General features: G+C 44.6%; 1 protein-coding gene across 1 annotated transcript; it reads left to right on the top strand.

Moving 5' to 3' along the window:
• The first annotated feature begins 3,710 nt into the window (after window positions 1–3,710).
• KCNG4 (potassium voltage-gated channel modifier subfamily G member 4) lies at window positions 3,711–18,979 on the top strand. Its single transcript, XM_054640952.2, has 2 exons — window positions 3,711–4,460; window positions 16,815–18,979. Exons 1-2 carry the CDS (start codon window positions 3,711–3,713, stop codon window positions 17,598–17,600), a joined length of 1,536 nt encoding a protein of 511 aa, XP_054496927.2. The 3' UTR covers window positions 17,601–18,979.
• The last annotated feature ends 1,789 nt before the right edge of the window (window positions 18,980–20,768 follow it).

Raw genomic sequence — 20,768 nt, 5'->3', positions numbered from 1 at the left:
TAAATTATTTTCATTTTTAACCCAATAACTGCTCACTCAAAGTTGCAATGTGGACTTTTGTGTGCAATTACAAAATACCACCCAAACCCACGGAGAAGAAGGTGGAAAAGAACAACCAGCCTCCACCCTAAAACCTCCATCTTGCCCCATATATATTACTCTACTCTAAAACCCCAAACTCTAAGTTTTCTACCCTGTGATATTACACACTTCTAATCAAACTGCACGCCCATAATCCCAGTGCTATCAATCCATTTTGGAAGTTTTCTCCACAGCCTCAGGTCAAATATTTTCACTATTTTCCAGTGGGTCTGTGCCCTTCAGCACAGAAAGTTTAAAATTCTCAGCATCCAGGATTCCAACAGAGGACTAAACCAAATCACAGGAGAAGGACAAAGCTACCCAAGGAGGGAAACAAGGAGGAGAGAGGAACGTCATCCATGCCAACAAATCAGTGAGGCATATGGAAACTGCATTTAAGGCATAAAGGGTGTGTAAGGAGCTGATATAACCAGATGGCTAAAGAGCAAGGAGGGAGCAATTCCAGAAATTGTGAGGGAAACAGAGAACAGAGAAAGAAATTAAGGATTATCAACTTCATGCTGCAAAGGGCATGGAGAATTTCAAAGGAAAAATACAGGAGTAGTGATGAAATTTTTTTAGAAAGTGAAAAAACACATCAGCAAATGTGAGAGCTGAGCCAGGAATTTGCCTTTCTCACCTGCTGAGAGATATCAGTGCTGAGGAGATTTCCCACAGATGTGGCACAAGGGTCCAAGGGGGCACAAACAGAGCCTGGCCAGGACAGGACAGCTCTGGGGTGAGGTGCATGTTTAAGTCCTTCAGAGCTGAGTTCCTCAGACACCAAATCAGGTATTTTTCTTTTGTGTGCATTTATGAATCAATTTCAATAGGAATATTTCTATCCATTCTCTGTCTCTGACAGATATTTGTGTGATTATAGCCAGCAACAAGGTCCTGATCCAGCTACAGACACAGCTGCAGGTCCCAATAAAACAACTATTAGAGTACCCACTCTTTGAAAAGAAAACTTGAAATTAAAGTACATGTATTTCTTGATAAATAAATGTAGCACTTAAATCACTCAATTGCACACAGAATTTTCTCATTGCTTTGGATTTATTCACTTTCTTGTCAGCTGTCTTCAGAAAAATAACCTTTAACAGCACCATGCAAGGGCTTCACAAGGTGGGAAGGAAATGCTAATTGGTTTTATCCTTTTGTGAAACAATCCATCCAAAGTTAATTAGAATGGGTTTACTTTTTCTTCACAGAAATAATCCATAGGAAAGACTGATGGGCAGAGCCAGCTGAGTCCTGCACAAAGGTGCAGGATTTAAGTGATTCTGAGCTGTGCTCCCAGAACTCTGTAGCCTTCAGGCATCTATCTGGTCTTTCTCTGTGGATGGCATAATTAGGCTTTGAGTGAAAACCCCAGTGGTGAGGCCTGATAAGAAGTTAATCTTGTGGGCACCTCGTGGGCCCGGGGAGATGTGCCCCAAAAGCCCAATTAGCGAAGGCTCCCTGTCCTGGGCTGTGCCACAGCCTTGCTCAGAGCTGATAAAAGCTGAGGAGCAGCAGCTCAGGGCTCCAGCAGCCCCTCACACCTCCCAGGGCTGAGGAGCACCTGCACTTTGTGCCCATCTCACTCCTCCTGGTGACCTTCACACTCCCAGCACGGCATTTCAACCCCACAGATTCACTCACACATCCCTCTGGAGACAGGATGCACTCAGAGCCTGCTGGCTACAGCCACCAGCCAAAGCTTTTTGGGGACCTGTCCACAGAATCTGACCCCAGGTTTCCTGCACTCTCTGACTGAGGCCAAGCAAATAGAATTTGTGTGAAATCTGTGCCATCCCAAGTGCAGAATCCAAAAGCATTACAGCCCATGCATGAGCAAAGCATGATAAGGTTTGATTAATGATAAGGTTGGAGTAATGATAAGGTTTGATTTCCTATAATCTGTAAGAGCAAAGGAAAAAGTTCTTGGCTGTTGGAAAAGCACTGCAGATTTGGAAAAGAGACCTCTGCTTTACAAGCCAGAGGTCCTTTATTTTATGGAAGGAAAGCATTTCCCTAACAGGCAAAGGAATGCTGAGGCACAGCATCCATGGACCTTACAAATTCCCCTTTCCATCCAGGGATATTAAAGAGCAAATCCCAGTTCTGAGAGGGATGCAGGTCATGGAAAGTGCTGAAAAATTGAAGTGGTTTCTCCAGACCAAGTGACAGTAGCATGACTATGCTGGAAATTGTTTTATTAAGTAGATTTGCCAGAATTTACTGATTATCAAACCTCATTAGCCGGGGACTTGTACTCCGTGTTCTTCCCCAGTTGCTGCCTGCTGCATACACGGAGGGATGCTGGAGAGATTATTCCTAAGCCCTTCCCCCTTCCCTCTCCCCTCCTCTTCCAGGACCACATCGACAGTCCCGGGGGAAGAGAGGAGGGACAGGGAGAGGGCAGGGAAGAGAGCAGGGACGGGGAGAGGGCAGCATCCACCAGCTCTCCCTCAGCATCCTCCACCAGCAAAGCCCAGGAGAGGAGCTGCGGCTCAGGACACCTTTGGCAGGATCCCTCAGCACAACATATGTTACAGCAACACGCACGGCTGCTTTCCCCTTCCAGGAAAGAGGAGAAGGAGGAAGAGGGAAGAGCTCCAGAGGGCTCCAGGGATTTTCCATGTAAGCAAAGGCGGACGATGCCCCCGGGAGCCGCTGCCGTGTGCGGCAGGTGAGCATCACCTGCGGGGCAGCCCCGCTCCCGCCTGCTGCCCCTGCTCCGCCGGTAAGTCACTTCGGGAAACTTTCTTTGCAGTTCGCACTTGCCTGTCTTGGGGTAAAAAAGGGGTTTTTTCATCTTTAGGGACTATAGGCAAAAGCAGGGGTTTGTCCCTGAAAGGAGGAGGGGAGTGTTAAATTCCCCGAGGTGAGAAAAGGCTTTCTGCCTGCTTATAACAAAGTTTTCTCCGCGGTGGGCAAAGATTCCTCTCTAACTTCGCAGTAATTTGGCACGAGGTCGGGTGGATCAGAACAGTCATCATTTAGACAGAATTTAAGGTATTTTTAATCCTTGCAATCCCCCCGAGAGGCAGAACGGGCGTGCAGCGAGAGCAGAGGAATCACGATCTGAGCAGTCCCGTTAAAGCAATTAGAACTTCGCATCCAGCTGATGGCAGGTAATTGCCCTGTCGCTAATAACTAATAACTCTGTCGCTAATAACTATTAAGCAGCTTAGTTGAGTCAGCCCGTGGTTAGGGGTTTACAGAAATAAGAAAGCAAAGTGACAACGACCGCAAAATAAGGATAAAATAAGGATGTAACGGTGCCCAAACCTGCTCGGAGAGGAGCCCGAGGTGTTCCCGTTCGGATTTGCAGGCTCCCGAGCCTCGGTGATAATTATGAATGAGGCTGGAGCTGTGCTCCGTGCCTGTGTTGCCAGACAACCAATGAGGCAGCAAAGCAAAGCTCATTCACGGGCTGCAGGCTTCAGGAAGAGGCACAGAGGTGACTTTTACTTACCAAACAGGCACTCATTGATTTCCTGATTGAGGAAAGTGGCTGGAGACACCTTTCCTCTGGCAGTAACCTCTGCTATGTTTTCTCCTCCTCCCTGTGTCTCCTCTGGCTGACAGATCCCCCTGCTCTGATGCTGTTCTGGATGTCCCGGTGAGAACTCTTAGAGATGCCTATTCTCTCCAGAGGCAGTGACCAAGACTATAGCAACATTAGCTACAACTCCTGCAATTCCTTGAGCCACTTGTTTCCCATCTGCGTGGAAACCCCTTCTGTCAAGGGGGTCCATTACCAGAGGGCCAGGAGGATTTACCACCCTGACCAAGTGTCTGCAGTCGATCTGAAGACAGAGATCATGATCAACGTTGGGGGCATCAAATACCTGCTGCCTTGGAGTACTTTGGACGAGTTTCCCCTGACCAGACTGAGCAAACTGAAGCTTTGCAGCAGCTATGAGGAAATCATCCAGCTGTGCGACGATTACGACGAGGACACCCACGAGTTCTTCTTTGACAGGAACCCCAACGCTTTCGGGATGATCGTCAGCTTCCTCGCAGCAGGGAAGCTGATGCTCTTGAGAGACATGTGTGCCTTGTCTTTCCAGGAGGAGCTGAGGTACTGGGGCATTGAGGAGTCCAACCTGGAGAACTGCTGCTTTCGGAAACTCTTCCAGAAGCTGCAGGAGCTGGCCGAGATCCGCAAAGAAGAGGAGCTCCGGAGGAGCAAGGAGGCTTCGTGCGTCTTGGATGAGAAAACCAGATTTGGGCAGTTCATGAACAGACTCAGAGACATGGTGGAAAATCCCCAGTCAGGACTGCCAGGCAAAGTCTTTGCTTGTCTCTCCATCCTCTTTGTGGCCACCACAGCTGTCAGCCTTTGTGTGAGCACAATGCCAGACTTAAGAGCTGAAGAAGACAGGGTAAGTCAGTCCTTCTTAACTGCTCTAACCACAGAACTGGGACAGAAAACCCAGCTATGGCTCAAATTAGTGCTATCATTTTCAAGTGATATCATGTTAAGAATAATGGGAACAAATATTAGACTGATTCTTAGCTAGAATACAAGAAAGCTTTTGGACAGAGCAGATGTTTCAGCTCTCCAGTATAGGGTGGTTTTTCCTTCTTGAGAAGCAGCTTCCAGTGTAAGATTAACTTGTTAGCACTGGCTCTCAAACTGACATGGTGGAGTTTTCAAGATGCTTCACTCTCTATTTACAGGCAATCTCTCCTTTGGACACATCAGCTACAGAAATATTTTCCTCTGACATCTTTACTTTAAAAACAGCTGGTTATCTTCCCTTGTGATAAAACTGTCAGATGCTTAAAGAGGGAGAAATATTCATTAATTTTTATATGTTACATTTCAGTAGTTGCATAAAGATTGAAGGATGAGAGGCAGATGAAGTATTTTTGCACATACTGATACATAAAAGCTGTGCCTCTAAAAAATCATAATTCCATGCTAAAAGAATTCTGTGTTTGCCCCATATATATGTACATATTGTAGGAGCAATACCAAGCACTGTCTGAACTGCTAACTGCACTTAAACCCTTCTCAAAAAACTCATCCACATTAATTCAGGGCAAATAAATCGAGCCTGTATCACACATGAAGGATCTTCTCTATAACATTACTGTAAATATTTCAGTATTTAAAAGATTTATTTTTGTAATAATAGACCAGAGGATGAGCAAGAATCCAAAGTTATTTCAGATGTGGTAACGTCCAAATTCATCAAATAACCTTGACTAATCTCTGTAATGAATCCTGCACTTCATTTGCAAATTGCCCTCCCAAAAGTGCTGAGGAAATCTGTGTCAAATGAACTCCCTGCCCCAAGCCCTGCTGTAAGACAAGACACTCCTCAGAGTGTCACATACTGATGAATAAAGTCATTTTTACATTTACAGCACAGCCTGGTGTGTACAAGACAAAAATCTGTATCTATTTTACTGGTCAAAGCAGCCTTATCATGGTTAAAATAAATCCTGATATTTGATGTCTTTGGATAAAACTGAGGACTGCACAGGAGGCTGAAATTTAAGATAATTCCCTGTTCCTTTTTAACCCCTTGAATATTAACTTCCATTTGCTAAGGAAGGCTCCAACCTGTCAGGAATAAGCCTGGTGCTCTTGCAGCCTTCACCAGCTATTCTATTACTTTTTGGCTGAAAAAAGGAAAAACTGTTTTCACAGGAAAAGCTGTTAGCACTGTTCCAATGCTTCTTCCAAGGAAGCACTTTAAATATAGAACATCCTTCTTCCAGCTCAATGTACAAACATTACAAACTCTGCTCCAGCAAGTGCTTCCTACTAACTTTGTTAATGGAAGGGGCTTTTTATCTTCATTTCCCAACCACTGCAGGAAAAGCTTTGATAAATAAATCCCATGTAAAGGACCCAGCACATAAGCAGAGCTCTGCTGGATGTAAGGAGTTGTGTGTTTTAAAAAATAAATAAGTTAGAAAGAAAAGCATGCTGAGGGTTATAAGTGTGTCTGGGAGCTGCAGTGAAGCTGCTGTTCCTGATTTCCTATAGAACAAGGATGACATTACTACTTAGAGATTTGCATGTATATCAGCACTTTAAAAACAAGCAAACTGCATTGAAATAAGCTCAAAAGATGGATTGTTGGAAGTGAGGGGAGAGGATGAAGGATGAACTTGAGGAGAGGACCACATTTGTCCAAACGTTTGGAAACATTCCATAATTTACACTTACAGCAGCAGCCTCATGCACTTTGTCATTGTGCCCCAGAATACAGAGTATTAAAAGTCCTTTTCTATGAATTATGTGATGTTCTGCCACAGGAAAAATAGGGGAATGTATGAGACAAAATACTCATGCCTTGTGGAAAAGCAGAGAATCTGAACTACTAACAAGCAGTTTTGGCATCCTTAAATTTCCATCCCTAAATTCTTAGCCTGCAACAACTAAGATTTCCTTACTGATATCTCAAAAGAGCATTTTAACTGGAGCTGGACAAATAGCTGCATGAAGTTAATTGACTAAAATTAGGATTTCTTGGCTGCAGCTGAGTCATACTTAGCAAAATCAACTCTCTGTTGATTTGTAACTCAGAACTGACCTCAGAGAGGGAGTCCAAGATGGGGCCACATTTACCAGCAACCTGAAACAAGCATGCAGGACCTGAAATTTTTGCTTTTAGGGCTGAACACAAAGATGATTCGATACCTGTTTGCTCAGTGACAGAAAACAGTCAAATTCATTCACAAAGTTTCTGAACAACCTGAAATTCCACACTTGAATTCAAAGATTATTGTGAGGTTTAATCAGTTCTGAGTTAAAGCTTGGCAAAAGCTCTGAGCTAAATGTCCTTAAAATTACTGCAAGGATCCATTTTCCAATGCCACCAACGCTGGAAATTGAATTTATCCATATTACCATTCAGAAAAACAGACAAAAAAGGCTTTACCTCTGCTGCATATTTACCACTCTAGGGTCCTGTTCCTCCTCACCACAGCCACATTAAGAGAGTGAAAACTGGCTGGAGTCCAGCTCAAGATGGATCAGAGGAAAAAAAAAAAAGGGAAAATAATGCAAGGTGACTTCCACTTGACTCACTTGGCTCAGAGGCTGCTGATCCCACCCTGCAGGCACAGCAGATCCCTGGTCCTGTGAGCAGCTGCTGAGCCAGGTCTGCCCAGGAGGGAGGAAAGAGCAGGCACAAGAGCAGCCAGGAGTCCTCAGCGAGCTCAGGAAAGTGAGAACTCGGCTCTGTCTGTGCGAGAGGGATGGCAGGGAGCCAGGAGAGAGCATCTGCATCAGGGAAACCCTGTCACCCTGGCAACCAGAGGGGAGGGAAGGACCAGCCCAGGGGCAGCAGAGGGGATGATGGCAGGGGGAGCCTGGAGTGGAGGATGCAGCTGGCAGAGAAATAAAGGAGGAGTTGTTATCACTGACACACTCCAGAATGTGCCAAATGCCATTTAGGGACCTCCTCATGAAAAAAACCACCCAGATTTGGGCAAACATTTATATTATATATGGACATGATGTGAATCTCAACCCAGAGAGTACAATCCCAGCTGAAGGGTGAGCAAAAAGTTCAGTAAAAATGTGGAGTAGCAAAGGAACAGCTCTGGTGAGCTCAAGTTTGAGTCTGACCATGAAATGAATATACAAAAGGTTTTATTATTTGTGAGGCTAAGGAGAGAGGAGTAATCAGTAACAAGGTTATGTTAGTTAGGAATAAAACAACAGAATGATCACATTTTCCAGTGGAAATATATCCTTGTCCATGATATTTGCATCAGTTCTTTATGGAGCTATTTTTACCAAACAGTTTTTACCAAACTGTCTTTGGTAAAAACAGATTTAATATCATCAATGTGCATTATTCAAGGCATGTAGAGATAAGGAAAAAAGGCATATTTAGAGGTGAGAAAATCTGTTATTGATCTGAACAGGAAGCCTGAGAGAGCTGCAAAACTGAACAGGAGACCAAGCATAGGAAAGCTGAAGTGACAAAATTCAGCAGTGTTACTCTCAAATGAAGAAATCCAGATCATCCCACTACAGACAGGACAGAAGTCCCATCAGAGCCCCCCAAAAGTCCCAGTCCCTCATAAGAGTTACAGTCTAAGAGGGGTCACTGAAACAGCCACTGCTCAGCACACCCAACCCAAAGGAAAAAAACAACATCATTACACCAGAAAAGTCTGGGATAAAACCACTGCAGAGGGGCCTGGAGAGGGAGATCACTTTGAAGTACTCTGGGGACTTTCCTTGGGATGAGATATTTCATTTAATGAGTCCCTAAAGTTGGCATCCTCTGGAGAAATGACTCAGCAGAAAGGCTACAGCAAGGTCTGTCCTCCAGGAAGGCAGCAAATTAAGGTCAGGGGGAAAGAAAACCCCCAGATATTTCCATTCCCTGACCTTGTTACTACTAATTCTTGTGTTTGCTCTTACCTGACCTTGAGAAGCTTGGAATTGCTTTAGGTGTTTTATAGGACCTAATGAAACAAAATCATCATAAACTGCAACCACTGTTGTTGCATGTGAAGGTTTTATCCTGAAACACAGAATACTCATTTTTTTAAAGCTTCTTTTCCTGGGATCATTTGATTATGTGAAAATCGAGTTCCTTTTAAAGGAGTAAGTTTCTGGTCTCTGGTTGCACTTAGAAGCCAGAAAACAGAACAGATGAGGAGAACCCAGTACTTAACAAATAGAGCCACTTTTAAATTATTTTTTATATTCTACACCATTATTCTGGAGGCCCTGATTAGTTTTTTAATGCTTGATGTTGCTGAAGTTCTCTGTATGATGCTAAAGGATGTTTGGCTTGCACACTGGGGGAAACTTCCAAGAAACAGGTTTTCTTTAAAACTGGAATAATTTTACTTTATGGGGGAAAAACCCAATTTATTTGCCTTATTGTGAAGAGAAAGAAAATGTAATGCTCATTTAAAGTGTAATACTATAAAGGCATATGTGTACATGCCTATCTATAAATATACTGCTATATACATATGACTTGAAATTACTTGAAAATAAAGCTGGATGTGCTTTGGCTTTATTGCATCTGCTCAAGCACTTTATTCTGGGTTCTTATCAGGTCACTTTCTGCAGACAATCCCTCTCTGAAATTGTCCAAGCATCCAGTGCAATTCTGATTTTTTTTCTGACCATTTTGATTAGCAAGGGAAGTAGGAAAATGTGCTTCACTGGAGCCCCCAAACCCTCCTGGTCTGGGTGTGCTCAGCACAGTGAAACCCAGCTATTTATGTGCTTCATGGAGTGAATTAGTTAAATTAATAATGATTGAAGAGGTTAAATAAGAAAGCATTAAAACCAGAAATCAGAATATTCAAGCATGGGACTTTGATATATGTTTATGAATTATTGCTTTATGATACATATTTATGAATTATTGCTTTATGATATATATTTATGAATTATTGCTTTATGGGATCTGCCTTTTTTTGAGGCCAGCAACACCCAGAGCTTTGAGATGGAAATTTCACCATCGTGTGAAGACCCTGATTTCAGAGTCCCACATTATCAGTGACCATTTCCCAGGCACCCACACCCAGAACTGCCCAGTTCAGCACTGGCTCTGTTCTGTACAGCTCTGATGATGCTCATCTCACTGAAGCCCTGCTCTGCACAGCCCAAAGGGCACAGAGGGGATGCTCACCCTCCCTGCCACACACAATCAGTGTCTGCACAAGCTCTGACCCTCCAGGGAGGGAATGGGTCCTGCCTGCCTTTCCAAAGCCAGGGTCCAGTGTTCAGGGAGCACATTTGGACATTATTTGTGTGCCTTATGCCCATCCCCTCCTGGCTGTGTCCCAGCAGTGCTGAGGCTCCGAGCGTTGCACGCCATCCTGGGGACCCCCCAGCTGTTCCAGCTGTTCCAGCTGTTCTGCACTGGGCACTGCCCCAGCAGCTGTGCAGTGTTGCCAGCACGTGGCCCTCACTGGCATTCAGGATTTCTCCCCCTCCTGCTGCTTTTAGAGCTGTAATTGTTACAAAAGCCTGGTCACTCCCCTCACCTGGCTCTCCTCAAGCACAGGTGAGTGCTTAATAAATGTTTTCTTTGGGAAGATGGGTGCTGCCTTTCCATCTCTGGAAAACTCTCTAATTTATTCCCCAAGTTCTTTCCCACAGTGTCAGCACCTCTCATTAGTGCCAGTATCTCCCCTTAAAACAGATTTAACCGTCTTTGGGACCCCCTGTTCTCCAGAGTTACAATAAGAAGGAATTTCTCTGAAGAATTTGCAATGCAGTGAGAAAAGAAACAAAGAGTAACAGGCAAAATGCTTTGACCAGCAGCAAAACTGTCAGTTGAAGGTTATCCTTCCAAGTTCAGATTAATTCCTTGTCATTTTGACTGCTCTGCTCTGCACAGTTACAAAATTGTCTGTTAGATTCCTTACTAGAAAAACAAGAAAAATTTACTCTTTCACATCTTTCTGCTAACACCAACACTTTGGAGTTACCAACTGGTTGAAATCAAAACCAGATTCTTCAGATTGACTCTAACAGTGTCTGCAGACTAAAGTTTAAAAGTTAATTTTAACAATTTATTTTAGGCACACTTCTGCCCCAGAGGGGATAATTATTTGTTGGACACAGAGCATTAATTTCTTTCTCTGTTCTTTCTAATGTCCACATTAATACAATACCAATATTAGTTCAGTTTCCTCAAATGCTGTAATTGTAGTAATTGTTTTCCTAAGTCCAGGCTTCTTTCCCCTCAAGTAGAACAAGTGGGAGCTCATTGTGTTCTCAGAATACACAGCACTGCTTTAACAAGCTCATCATTCCCTAAATCAGGTTAGAGTCTTTCTCAGCAGGCTGTAACCTTCTGATTTTATTGCACCAGGCTGAAACCATAAATCCATGAGCTGGTGTGATCCATAACACAGGGTTTTCAAGCTCTCCCTCCCCACCATTTGATTCAGCAGAGCGTGGTTTAATTATTCAAATACCAGCGTCAATGCGGCCGCAGTGATTCAGCACTACCTGCAGCACTGCAGCTGCATCCCAGAGCTCAGGTATGCAGGGAACCCACAGTGCCACCACATTTCCTAACCAAGCCATCACTTCACAGCCAGAAGGGATTTCTGCCCGGTATCTGTTCATTTCCTGCTGTCAACGGGGTAAGAACAGCTTGGAGCCAGCTGGGGAGCTCATTCCCTACACCCAGCTCTTGCTCTGCCTCTGCTCCTTCCTAACCCTGCTCTAGACCTGCAGCCTCCCCTGTATTCCCACTGCCTTGGGTCTGTGGGAAGAACCAAAGCTTGTTTTTACACCATGCCATTAGTTTGTGTTTTTCACACACAGGGAATTGCTCAGGGAGAAGCTCTAGACCAGGATGAACTGCCCAGGTGTGAGAAGTGCAAAAGGCTGGAAAACAGCACCCACCCAGGAAATGGCAGCCTTGGGCTTAGAGAGGGAAATTCCTGCTGGTTTTTCTTCTAAATCCTGCACCTAGAGGGCTGGCTGATTTTGGCCAAAGGGCCAGGCTGCAGGAAGAGCAGTCCTGCTGGGATAAGTGCTGGACAGCACAGGCTGGCAGAAGGCAGGTCGGGAGCTGCAGGACAGGCTGATCCCATCTGCTGCCTCTCTGGTGGACCCTGGCCTCTGTCCACAGAGCAGTGTGTGCATCACAGGAAGGATCTGAGCAGCAGCTTGGCTGTGCCAAACAAAACCTGTGCCTGCCAGGATAAATTTAGCAGATGTGAACCATGACCCTGCAGCAGCCATGGAGGCAGGCGTGCTCCTGGTGTGAACGGTGGCATTCTGGCAGCCTGTCCCTCCACAGCTGAGGGGTGAGAAGGTGCAGGTCCTGTGCTCAGGGAAACTCCTCTAGGACTCCAAGAGGATGGAGCATCTGAGCTCTTTCCCTCCCTGGTTCTGGCTCCACAGGGTGTGGGTCACTGAGCACAGGGCAGCCTTTCCCCAGGAGCAATCAGTGCTGCAGCCTGGGCTGGGAGCAGGGCTCAGATCCTTTCAGCCCTTGCTCATTTGTTTGATGATGATGATGATGATGATGAGCTAGCTGGTTCCCATAAACATGCCCTGGGAATAACAGTGTTTGCATGCAGGGGTTCTGTTATGACTTCTAGCTGGGTTCAAGGACTTCTGTCAGCTTGGCTTCATAAATAACACGAGATTCCTTTCTCACCAGTGTGCTGTGCAAGCAGCACATACACCTTGTGCTGAGGTACATATTGATTTCCACTCCAAAGCTCTGGAAATATGACATGATTCTGAAATAATCCAGATACTGATCAAGCTGTGCTTATTAGCAAAGTGTTCCACAACATTGGAGGAACTTTTGCTATTTAACCTGGGAATAGATCATTTGACACAATAGATCATTTGCTATTTAACCTGGGAATAGATCCATTGACACAACAGATCATTTGCTATTTAACCTGGGAATAGATCATTTGACACAATGGATCATTTGCTATTTAACCTGGGAATAGATCACTTGACACAACAGATCATTTGCTATTTAACTTGGGAATAGATCACTTGACACAACAGATCATTTGCTATTTAACCTGGGAATAGATCACTTGACACAACAGATCATTTGCTATTTAACCTGGGAATAGATCATTTGACACAATAGATCATTTGCTATTTAACCTGGGAATAGATATTTGACACAATGGATCATTTGCTATTTAACTTGGGAATAGATCATTTGACACAAGAAACACTTGGAATCACTGACACCACCCTGAGCAGAGCTCCCTGGCAAGCACAGGAAGGAGATCACAGGAAATCCTGTAGTTTTGCTTGTTTTACCTCCCAGACTCCACCCTGTTTTTAGATTGTGGGAAATCCCAAATTACACACCACAGAAAACAGGCTCAGACTGCTGCCAATGAACTTCCACTTAGAGTCAATCACACCCAGGGCAGAAAGTTGGTACCTGTCCAATTTTATCCTCACACAGCTGCAGCACTGCACTCCCAACATCATGGGAATAACAGGATTTCTTTCCTGATTGTACTTCAGATTAAGAGGGAATAAAGGGTAAATACCCACTGCAAAAGGTAGTGGGGTAAATCTCTGGCAGCAGAAAACTCATGGGTGGATCAGGTAATGATTCAGAACAAGTTTTCCAAAGCATATTTTAATTGTCATTTGTCTTAAGAGGGCAGAAAGGTGGGACACAAGTGATCAGCACAGAGCAGACCCTGAAGGAACAAGAGGAGTTCCTTGGTGGTGTCTTACAGGTATTCAGTAATAATCAAGTTTTCCTTGTCCACACAAAAAAAAGTGAGCAGCATCTGGAAACCAGCATGGATAGATGAGAGATATATTCTGCAGGGGAAATTCTGATTCAGTCTCCCTGGGCATAACTGAAATTATTGATGCATGTAAAGATATTATTTTCACTAGATGAGATTTATACCTGTTGTAAGTTAGGCTAGTGCTGCATAACCCTGGGATCTGGTTCTGTTTGTTATCCTAGATGTCATTACACTTTAATTAATGTTTCCTGGCACATATCTCAAGCACATTTAGCTGGAATTCACAATTAGTGAATAAATTGCTTTTTTACTGCTCCATCCCTGGAAGTATCCAAGGCCAGGTTGGACAGGGCTTGGAGCAACCTGGTTTAAGGGTTTAAGATGGGTTTAAGGTCCCTTCTACCCAAACCATTCTGGGATTCTGTGAGTGGAAAACAGAAACCAGGAGGGTTCCCCTGGGCACTTGTTTCCTCTGAGGGAACTGGGTTAACTGCACTCAGTACTGCTCTTCTTCTCTTTTATCATGAACTAACTTTTTTTTTTTTTTCCTTCTTTAAAGAGAATTTAACAGAAATATCCTAAAATGAGCAATCTCACTGTAACACCATAAACTCCAGCACATAAGAGAACATGGAAAATAAGCCACTCTCTTATACACCAGAGTGGGATAATCAAAAGGAAGCTTGAATTTTTTTACTATCTCTGGTGGTAGAGGAGTTTGAAACAACTCCTTTGCTTCTTTGAGGTAGTTTATAAATCTAAGAAACCACTCAATATTTCAGGCAGCAGGCTCAGTATGTATCTTTTTGCACACAAAATATTGTTTCATTCATTGTTGAGCCAAATGCTCATTTCATGCAGAAGATCAATACCAGGCACTCATTTTATTACATTTATATCATAGGTTGTAGAATTTCTGCCGGAGGCAAGTTCCATAAATCCTGATAAATTCTTGCATTGCTGAAAAGTAAATCTGCAGGATGAATAAAGTATAAAGAGTTACATACTCACTGCTGGGCCTGTCATAACTGTTCTCCCATCAAAGTCAGTGACAGGTTGAGTACAGATTGATGTCAGATGGGTTGGTTGAAAAAGCCCTCCCAAAATATGCTGTGGTCACTTCTAAATAAAACCTCATCTTCCCCTCTTGCTCACAGTCATCACCACCCCAGCTTGGAGCTTTTAGAGCTCCCACACCACTGTGAGCAAAACTGCAGCAGGAGGAGAAGGAGCTCAGGGAAAATTTGACTCAAAGATCTGGGAATAAACCCCCAGAATTCCAGTCCAGTTAATGGTGAGGTCGAGGGAGGGAGTTTGTTGTGGTTTGTGTTGGCAGGTGCTGAGCACTAGAATATCCAAATGTGACTGGCTTGTTCAGAAAGAGGAATCGTGCAGAAGTTGTGGTGGCACAGAGATTTCTTTATCTGCTATTTAGGCAAAAAAAGGCTTGCATGGATCAGGGTATTTGGGCTGTACTGAAAGTAACTAATGGGAATGGGGTGGCAAAATAAAAATTTGAAATCTCCCACTGACACAGGAGCATCAGTGTTTTGGTGAGAACAGAGCTTTGAAGTCAGTGTGTGTTCTGCCTGTTCTTTGGACAACAGTTCTGAGAGCAGCATAAAACACTGAGCTGTAAAAATCCTCAAAACTACTGGGAGAAACAGAAATTGGCTTTGGTGATTGATATTTCCTCCCCCACCCCCTCTTATTTCAATATTTGCTGCTTTTGAACAGGGCATTCAAAAGGATGAAGAATGTTGGAAGAGACTGACATTAGAGAGGGATATTCTATATAAATCAAGTCAGGTGCATTCCATAATATATACAAATGTTCCTAATATATAAAACATTCACATGCAAACTCTTGGGATGAAATCCATCTCCCCATGTGAAGGCAATGAGCATGTTCTCATTATGCTGACAGCATAAATTGCCTTCACTCAGTAAATACAAATTTCCATAGGGAATACTGAAGTTACTGAGGGTGGCAAGAATTAAAAATCTCCCAAACAGTCTCTACATTGCTACACCTTGAAATTTCATGCTCACTTCAAAAGACAGCCTACATCTTAATGGTTAAACCTTCCAGGTTTAACAAACCAGCAAGTTTTAACCAGCTTAAACAAAATTTCTTCTGTTTTCTAAGGAAGGAATAGGGAAAACCCCACGATGATCTGAGAGCAATGTCACCTGCAAATGTCTAAAGGCAAATAAATAACAGATGTACTGGAAATTCAGCCCAGCTAACAAAAAATTAAACAAATCTTGATGGGAGCAATGAATAATTCAGAGGCCCCATCACTGGGGTGACCAGAGGCAGGTTTTGTGCAGAGTCCAGGCTGCACTGTACAAATAATTCAGGGTTCAGAGAGAGTAAGCACTGCACAACACAAGTGCTGATTGCAGGCAATCTCATCAAGCCCAGTCAGCAGCTCTGCAAACATCAATGTGCTCCAGCCCTGACTGCAAATGGAGCCACAGCCTGACCCTGCATGCAGAGCCCTGGCAGGGCTGATGGAGCTTCCGTGGTGTTTCATTTTAGGGGTAAAAGATGGACTCAGCAGCTTACTGTGCAGAAAGGAGAAATCCTCAAATGGTGCTACAGAGCTAAATTGTTCTGAGGGCTGGGCAGGGTAAAACTCAGTCCTGAGGGGGAACCTCTGCTGGCCAATTTTGTAACGCAGAAAGACTTGTTACTCCCAAGTGCAGCAGAAAGTGGGAAAGATTGAGTGTTGTAAAAAGTCTGCCGTGACTCCATTTTCTTCATGTGGGAAAAGCCAATATTTCATTCACACAACTCATTTTATACAGTTTTCACAGACCTCGTGGGCAACTTTAATTTGTAATTTGATAACTTTCTTGTCAATTACTGTATTGGTTAGTAAAAGGTATTTTATTTGTCCATCAAATCTCTCTATTCTTGAATTTTCTACATATTTTGTTCACTGATTCTCATGGGACAGATTTTATTGTTTATACAGGTGCACTTGTTTTTCACCCTAGAAATAGATTGTTGTGTTAATGAACTCTCATTTTCAAGATGGTTTCACATGAGAACTTGCAAAGTACTTAGCTGCATTTAGAAGTGACAGGCCAGCTATTAATTTAATAGAGCAGGCTATTTATATATGATTTTATGAGGCCTTTCTTTTATAATTTTTCTACCTGTCTGTGACATTCAGGACTTACAGCCTGCATGCCAGGACTTTATACATAGGTGGGTTTCATTCTAGTAGTTGGAAGAAGTAACAGGGTAAAATGAGGCAGGTAGACCTCATGGCCTACCTGACCAATGAGGCCTGACCATGACCAGAGAGGCAAATGAGCTGTTTGTTCAGCTATTTTGTGTGCTCAGTATTCTCTGTGGAACTGAAGGACAGCTGCCACACTACCTGTGAGCTGGTTTTGTTTATCTCTGCTGCCAGTGACTCAGGCAGATCCATATTGCCTCTCCCTCAGCGTTTTTGGATGCTGGTTCACAGACTGTTCTTTTGTTTATTTCCCTCTCTGCTTTGTGGCAGGGTGAGTGTTCCCAGAAGTGCTATTACATCTTCGTCATCGAGACCATCTGCGTGGCTTGGTTCTCCCTGGAGTTCTGCCTCCGCTTCATCCAGGCCAGGAGCAAGTGTCAGTTCTTCAAAGGACCCCTGAACATCATCGACTTCTTGGCCATTTCCCCTTACTACGCCTCCCTCATCTTCTCCGAGGACGACTCCAGCGAGGAGGAGGACAGGCCGAGCAGCAACACGTACCTGGAGAAGGTGGGCTTGGTGCTACGGGTTTTACGTGCCTTGAGGATCCTGTACGTCATGCGCCTTGCCCGCCACTCGCTGGGCCTGCAGACCCTGGGCCTCACCGTGCGCAAGTGCACGCGGGAGTTCGGGCTGCTGCTGCTCTTCCTGTGCGTGGCCGTCACCCTCTTCTCCCCCCTGGTGTACCTGGCTGAGAACGAGTCAGGCAGAGTGCTGGAATTCACCAGCATCCCCGCCTCGTACTGGTGGGCCATCATCTCCATGACCACCGTGGGCTACGGGGACATGGTGCCGCGGAGCGTGCCGGGCCAGATGGTGGCTCTGAGCAGCATCCTCAGCGGGATCCTCATCATGTCCTTCCCCGCCACCTCGATATTCCACACCTTCTCCCACTCCTACTCCGAGCTGCGCAAGGAGCACGAGCGGCTGCAGTCGCGGCTGAGCCGAGCCAAGAGCGCCAACCGCGCCGGGGAAAGCGACACCTTCAACGAGACGGACAGCCTGATCCTGGAGGGGCAGGCCTCCCCCATCAAATACATCTACACGGGGAACTGAGCCTGGAACCACATCAAATACATCTGCACAGGGACCTACCTGGGCCTGGAGATCCCATCATATACATCTACATGGGGACCTGGGCCTGGAGATCCCATAAAATACATCTACATGGGGACCTGGGCCTGGAGATCCCATCAAATACATCTACGCAGGGAACTGAGCCTGGAACCACATCAAATACATCTACACAGGGACCTACCTGGGCCTGGAGACCCCGTCAAACACCTCTACATGGGGAACTGGGCCTGGCCTCCCCTATCAAACACATCTACACAGGTACCTGGGCCTGGTGTCCCCCTCAAACACATCTACGCAGGAACCTGGGCCTGAAACTACATCAAACACATCTATGCAGGGAACTGAGCCTGGTGTCCCCCATCAAACACATCTACACAGGGACCTGGGCCTGAAACCACATCAAATACATCTACACAGGGAACTGAGCCTGGAGACCACATCAAACACCTCTACACAGGGACCTGGGCCTGGTATCCCCCTCAAACCCATCTACACAGGGATCTGAGCCAGGCCTTCCCCATCAAACACATCTACACAGGGACCTGGGCCTGAAACCACATCAAATACATCTACCCAGGGATCTGAGCCTGGCCTGGGCCGTTCCCAAAACCACAGACAGAAATGTGCACACGTGTGCATCAGCAAAATACACAAAGCAAAGCAACAGCACAGGTTACAGTGCTATCCTGGCATAGGTATAAGCAGCAGCCAACCCAACAGAGCCAGCTCCAAAAAATCCCCGTGGAGCTGGAGGTTGGGAGAATGTAAAAAAGCCAGAGTTTATTCAGTGATAAATGCTCATTCTTCTCCATGACTACGAAGAAGAAACTTTGTCTCTACCACTCATGCATCTTGCTGAATACCTAACACTGAATGAGTAACAAACAAACCAGCTTCTGTTGGCACAAACACACTTGTTATTTGATTTGCCTTTGAGTTTCCAGTGTTCTTGCAATGAATTTCCTGAGCCAGGCGTTAGGACACATTCTTTCGGGGCTACACACCAGTGTGGTTATCCACAGCTCATCCACCAGGCATACAGACACAAATCCAAATTCTGTATTTAAAGCCAGTAACAAGCTTAAAATAAAATAAAACTGCTGTATGTGACAGCTTTCAAAGTTTGCCTGTAGCCAGATGATCAATCTGTACCTAACAAATTGCACTGCTTTGTATAAAACACTGTTTGCAAGAGCATTTGCTTGAAATGCAGTTGTGGTATGCAGACTGTAAACATATCATACTAGACAGCAAAAGTCTTCAAACTTCTTTTTCATATAATTATTTAAAATAAAAATGAGGAATAAAAAAAAAAGAGCTCAAGCTTACTGACCATATCAAAAAAGCCTTGGTGTTATATTTTGTGTTGAATGGTGATGGTTTCTCTGGAAGAAAGATAAAAAATAGCCTTCTTGAAAATGTGAAAATTGGCTTCTGAAAATGTGAAAATTCTTCTTCTAAGAAGAATCCAAAGGTATAAATAGTAAAGAATGAGTGGAATGATTGCCAGAGAGGCAGTGGCAGTGATTTTTCAGTTGTAAATGGAAGATGCCCCTTTTGGGATACCCATGTAGAGCCAGAAGGAATCAACAGGGCTTTGCAGAGGTCAGCAATGCTCCTTTAAGGACAGAAGGGATGGTTTTATACAACTTGAGCCTTTAGATGGTGTGAAGGAGCTCAGTGAGTTCCATGCAGGTCCCAGAGGCCAGGTGTGCACATGGCCACAGTGAGAGCCCTCCTGATCCCCACAGGGCTCTGACACGCTGAATTTCGGAACTGTATTTAAGCACTGAGCTTAATCAAGGCCTAAATTAGTTTTTAATCAGATTTCCAGCTTTCATTGCTCCATTTCTTAAATCTTGCCAAGGTCCTCATGTCCTTGTGATGGGGCAGAGCTCAGTGATGAGTGAGCATTCCCCAGGGCCAGCTCTTGGCAGGCGCCCCTCCTGCCCAGCCTGGGGACACCTGCAGGCACTGCCACATCTCCCTGGAGCTGGACATGAAACCCAGCCTCCTGCATGGTCTGCAGCTTCCTGCAGGAGATGCTCCCCTCCCTCCTGCACAGCTGGAGTGGAGAAAAGCACAGTTGTTGGCACCACTGGGATGGCGTGACTGGAATTAATCTCTTGGGTTTATCTTGCTATTGACCTTATGATTCAAACCAGAGAAACTGCAGGGGATTATTCAGGGGGATGTTCCAACAAGGGGAACAAGTTGGCCTTAGATGACAAGGCATTTATATTTCCTCCATCAAATATGCAATTTCTGCTGGTTTATGAACAGGTTCATCTGATTTTTTATTTTTCACAATTTTTTTTTTGGTTTTTTTTTTCTTTTTTCTGGCAATTCTCTACAGTAGATCCAGTGAGATGATAAATCAGACAAAATCCTGGTCTGGACTGGAAGCAAACCTCTTCAGGGTCCTGTCCTCTCCAGGGTCCTGTGCATGGTGATGCCACCTGCATTTCTCTGCAGATTCCACCCTCTGGCCTGGCAGTGCCAAATCCAGTGCTTGCCCCTGATCACTGGTGGCTGCTGGGACACAAATCCTGATGCAGAATTGCTGCAGCTTTAAAAAAACACAAACAAACACCTCTCTCACTGACACACACTTTGGAGACACAAACAATCAGGTGGGGCAGCTGATTTGCTTTTTCCAAGTAACAATTTCTTTATTGGATAAGGAGTTAGTTCAACATAGTTGCACATAAAATTAGCCCAGCTCATGGGTATAAAAACATAGATATCTGGTGAAATATTGGGAGTTTTACTGCTCAAGTGCTCATAACAGCTCCATGTCCAACAGGTTCTGTGATGTAGCTGGGACTGTGGACAGTGACAGAAATCCAAGCCCTGACTCAGTCTAATGTAAGTTCCAAAACACAGCCCAAGAATGTGCTTTAACCCCCTGTAAGTTCCACAACACAGCCCAAGAATGTGCTGAATCACAGAGTTCAAACAAACAAACAAACAAACACACCAGTGCTTGACAGGAGCTGAGTGTTTGAATGTCCAGCTGAATTTGGACCATCACTCCTATTTCTGATTTTAACTTAAATCTCCTCTAATAGCTGGGTCTGGGCTGCACCAGCTCTCCCAGAAAATAAGTCCTGCATGATTCATGGTGTTACAGGGGAGGGAAAAACA

The sequence above is a fragment of the Agelaius phoeniceus genome, chromosome 12, assembly GCF_051311805.1.
Source record: "Agelaius phoeniceus isolate bAgePho1 chromosome 12, bAgePho1.hap1, whole genome shotgun sequence".
NCBI lineage: Eukaryota > Metazoa > Chordata > Aves > Passeriformes > Icteridae > Agelaius > Agelaius phoeniceus.
Note: the sequence above shows the minus strand (reverse complement) of the source record. Positions and strands in the feature narration are given on the sequence as shown.

Coding starts and splice junctions, on each gene's coding strand:
- KCNG4 (XM_054640952.2), top strand. CDS start 3,711: ATGCCTATTCTCTCCAGAGGCAGTGACCAAGACTATAGCAACATTAGC. Junction 4,461..16,814: donor TAAGAGCTGAAGAAGACAGG/GTAAGTCAGTCC, acceptor GCTTTGTGGCAG/GGTGAGTGTTCCCAGAAGTG.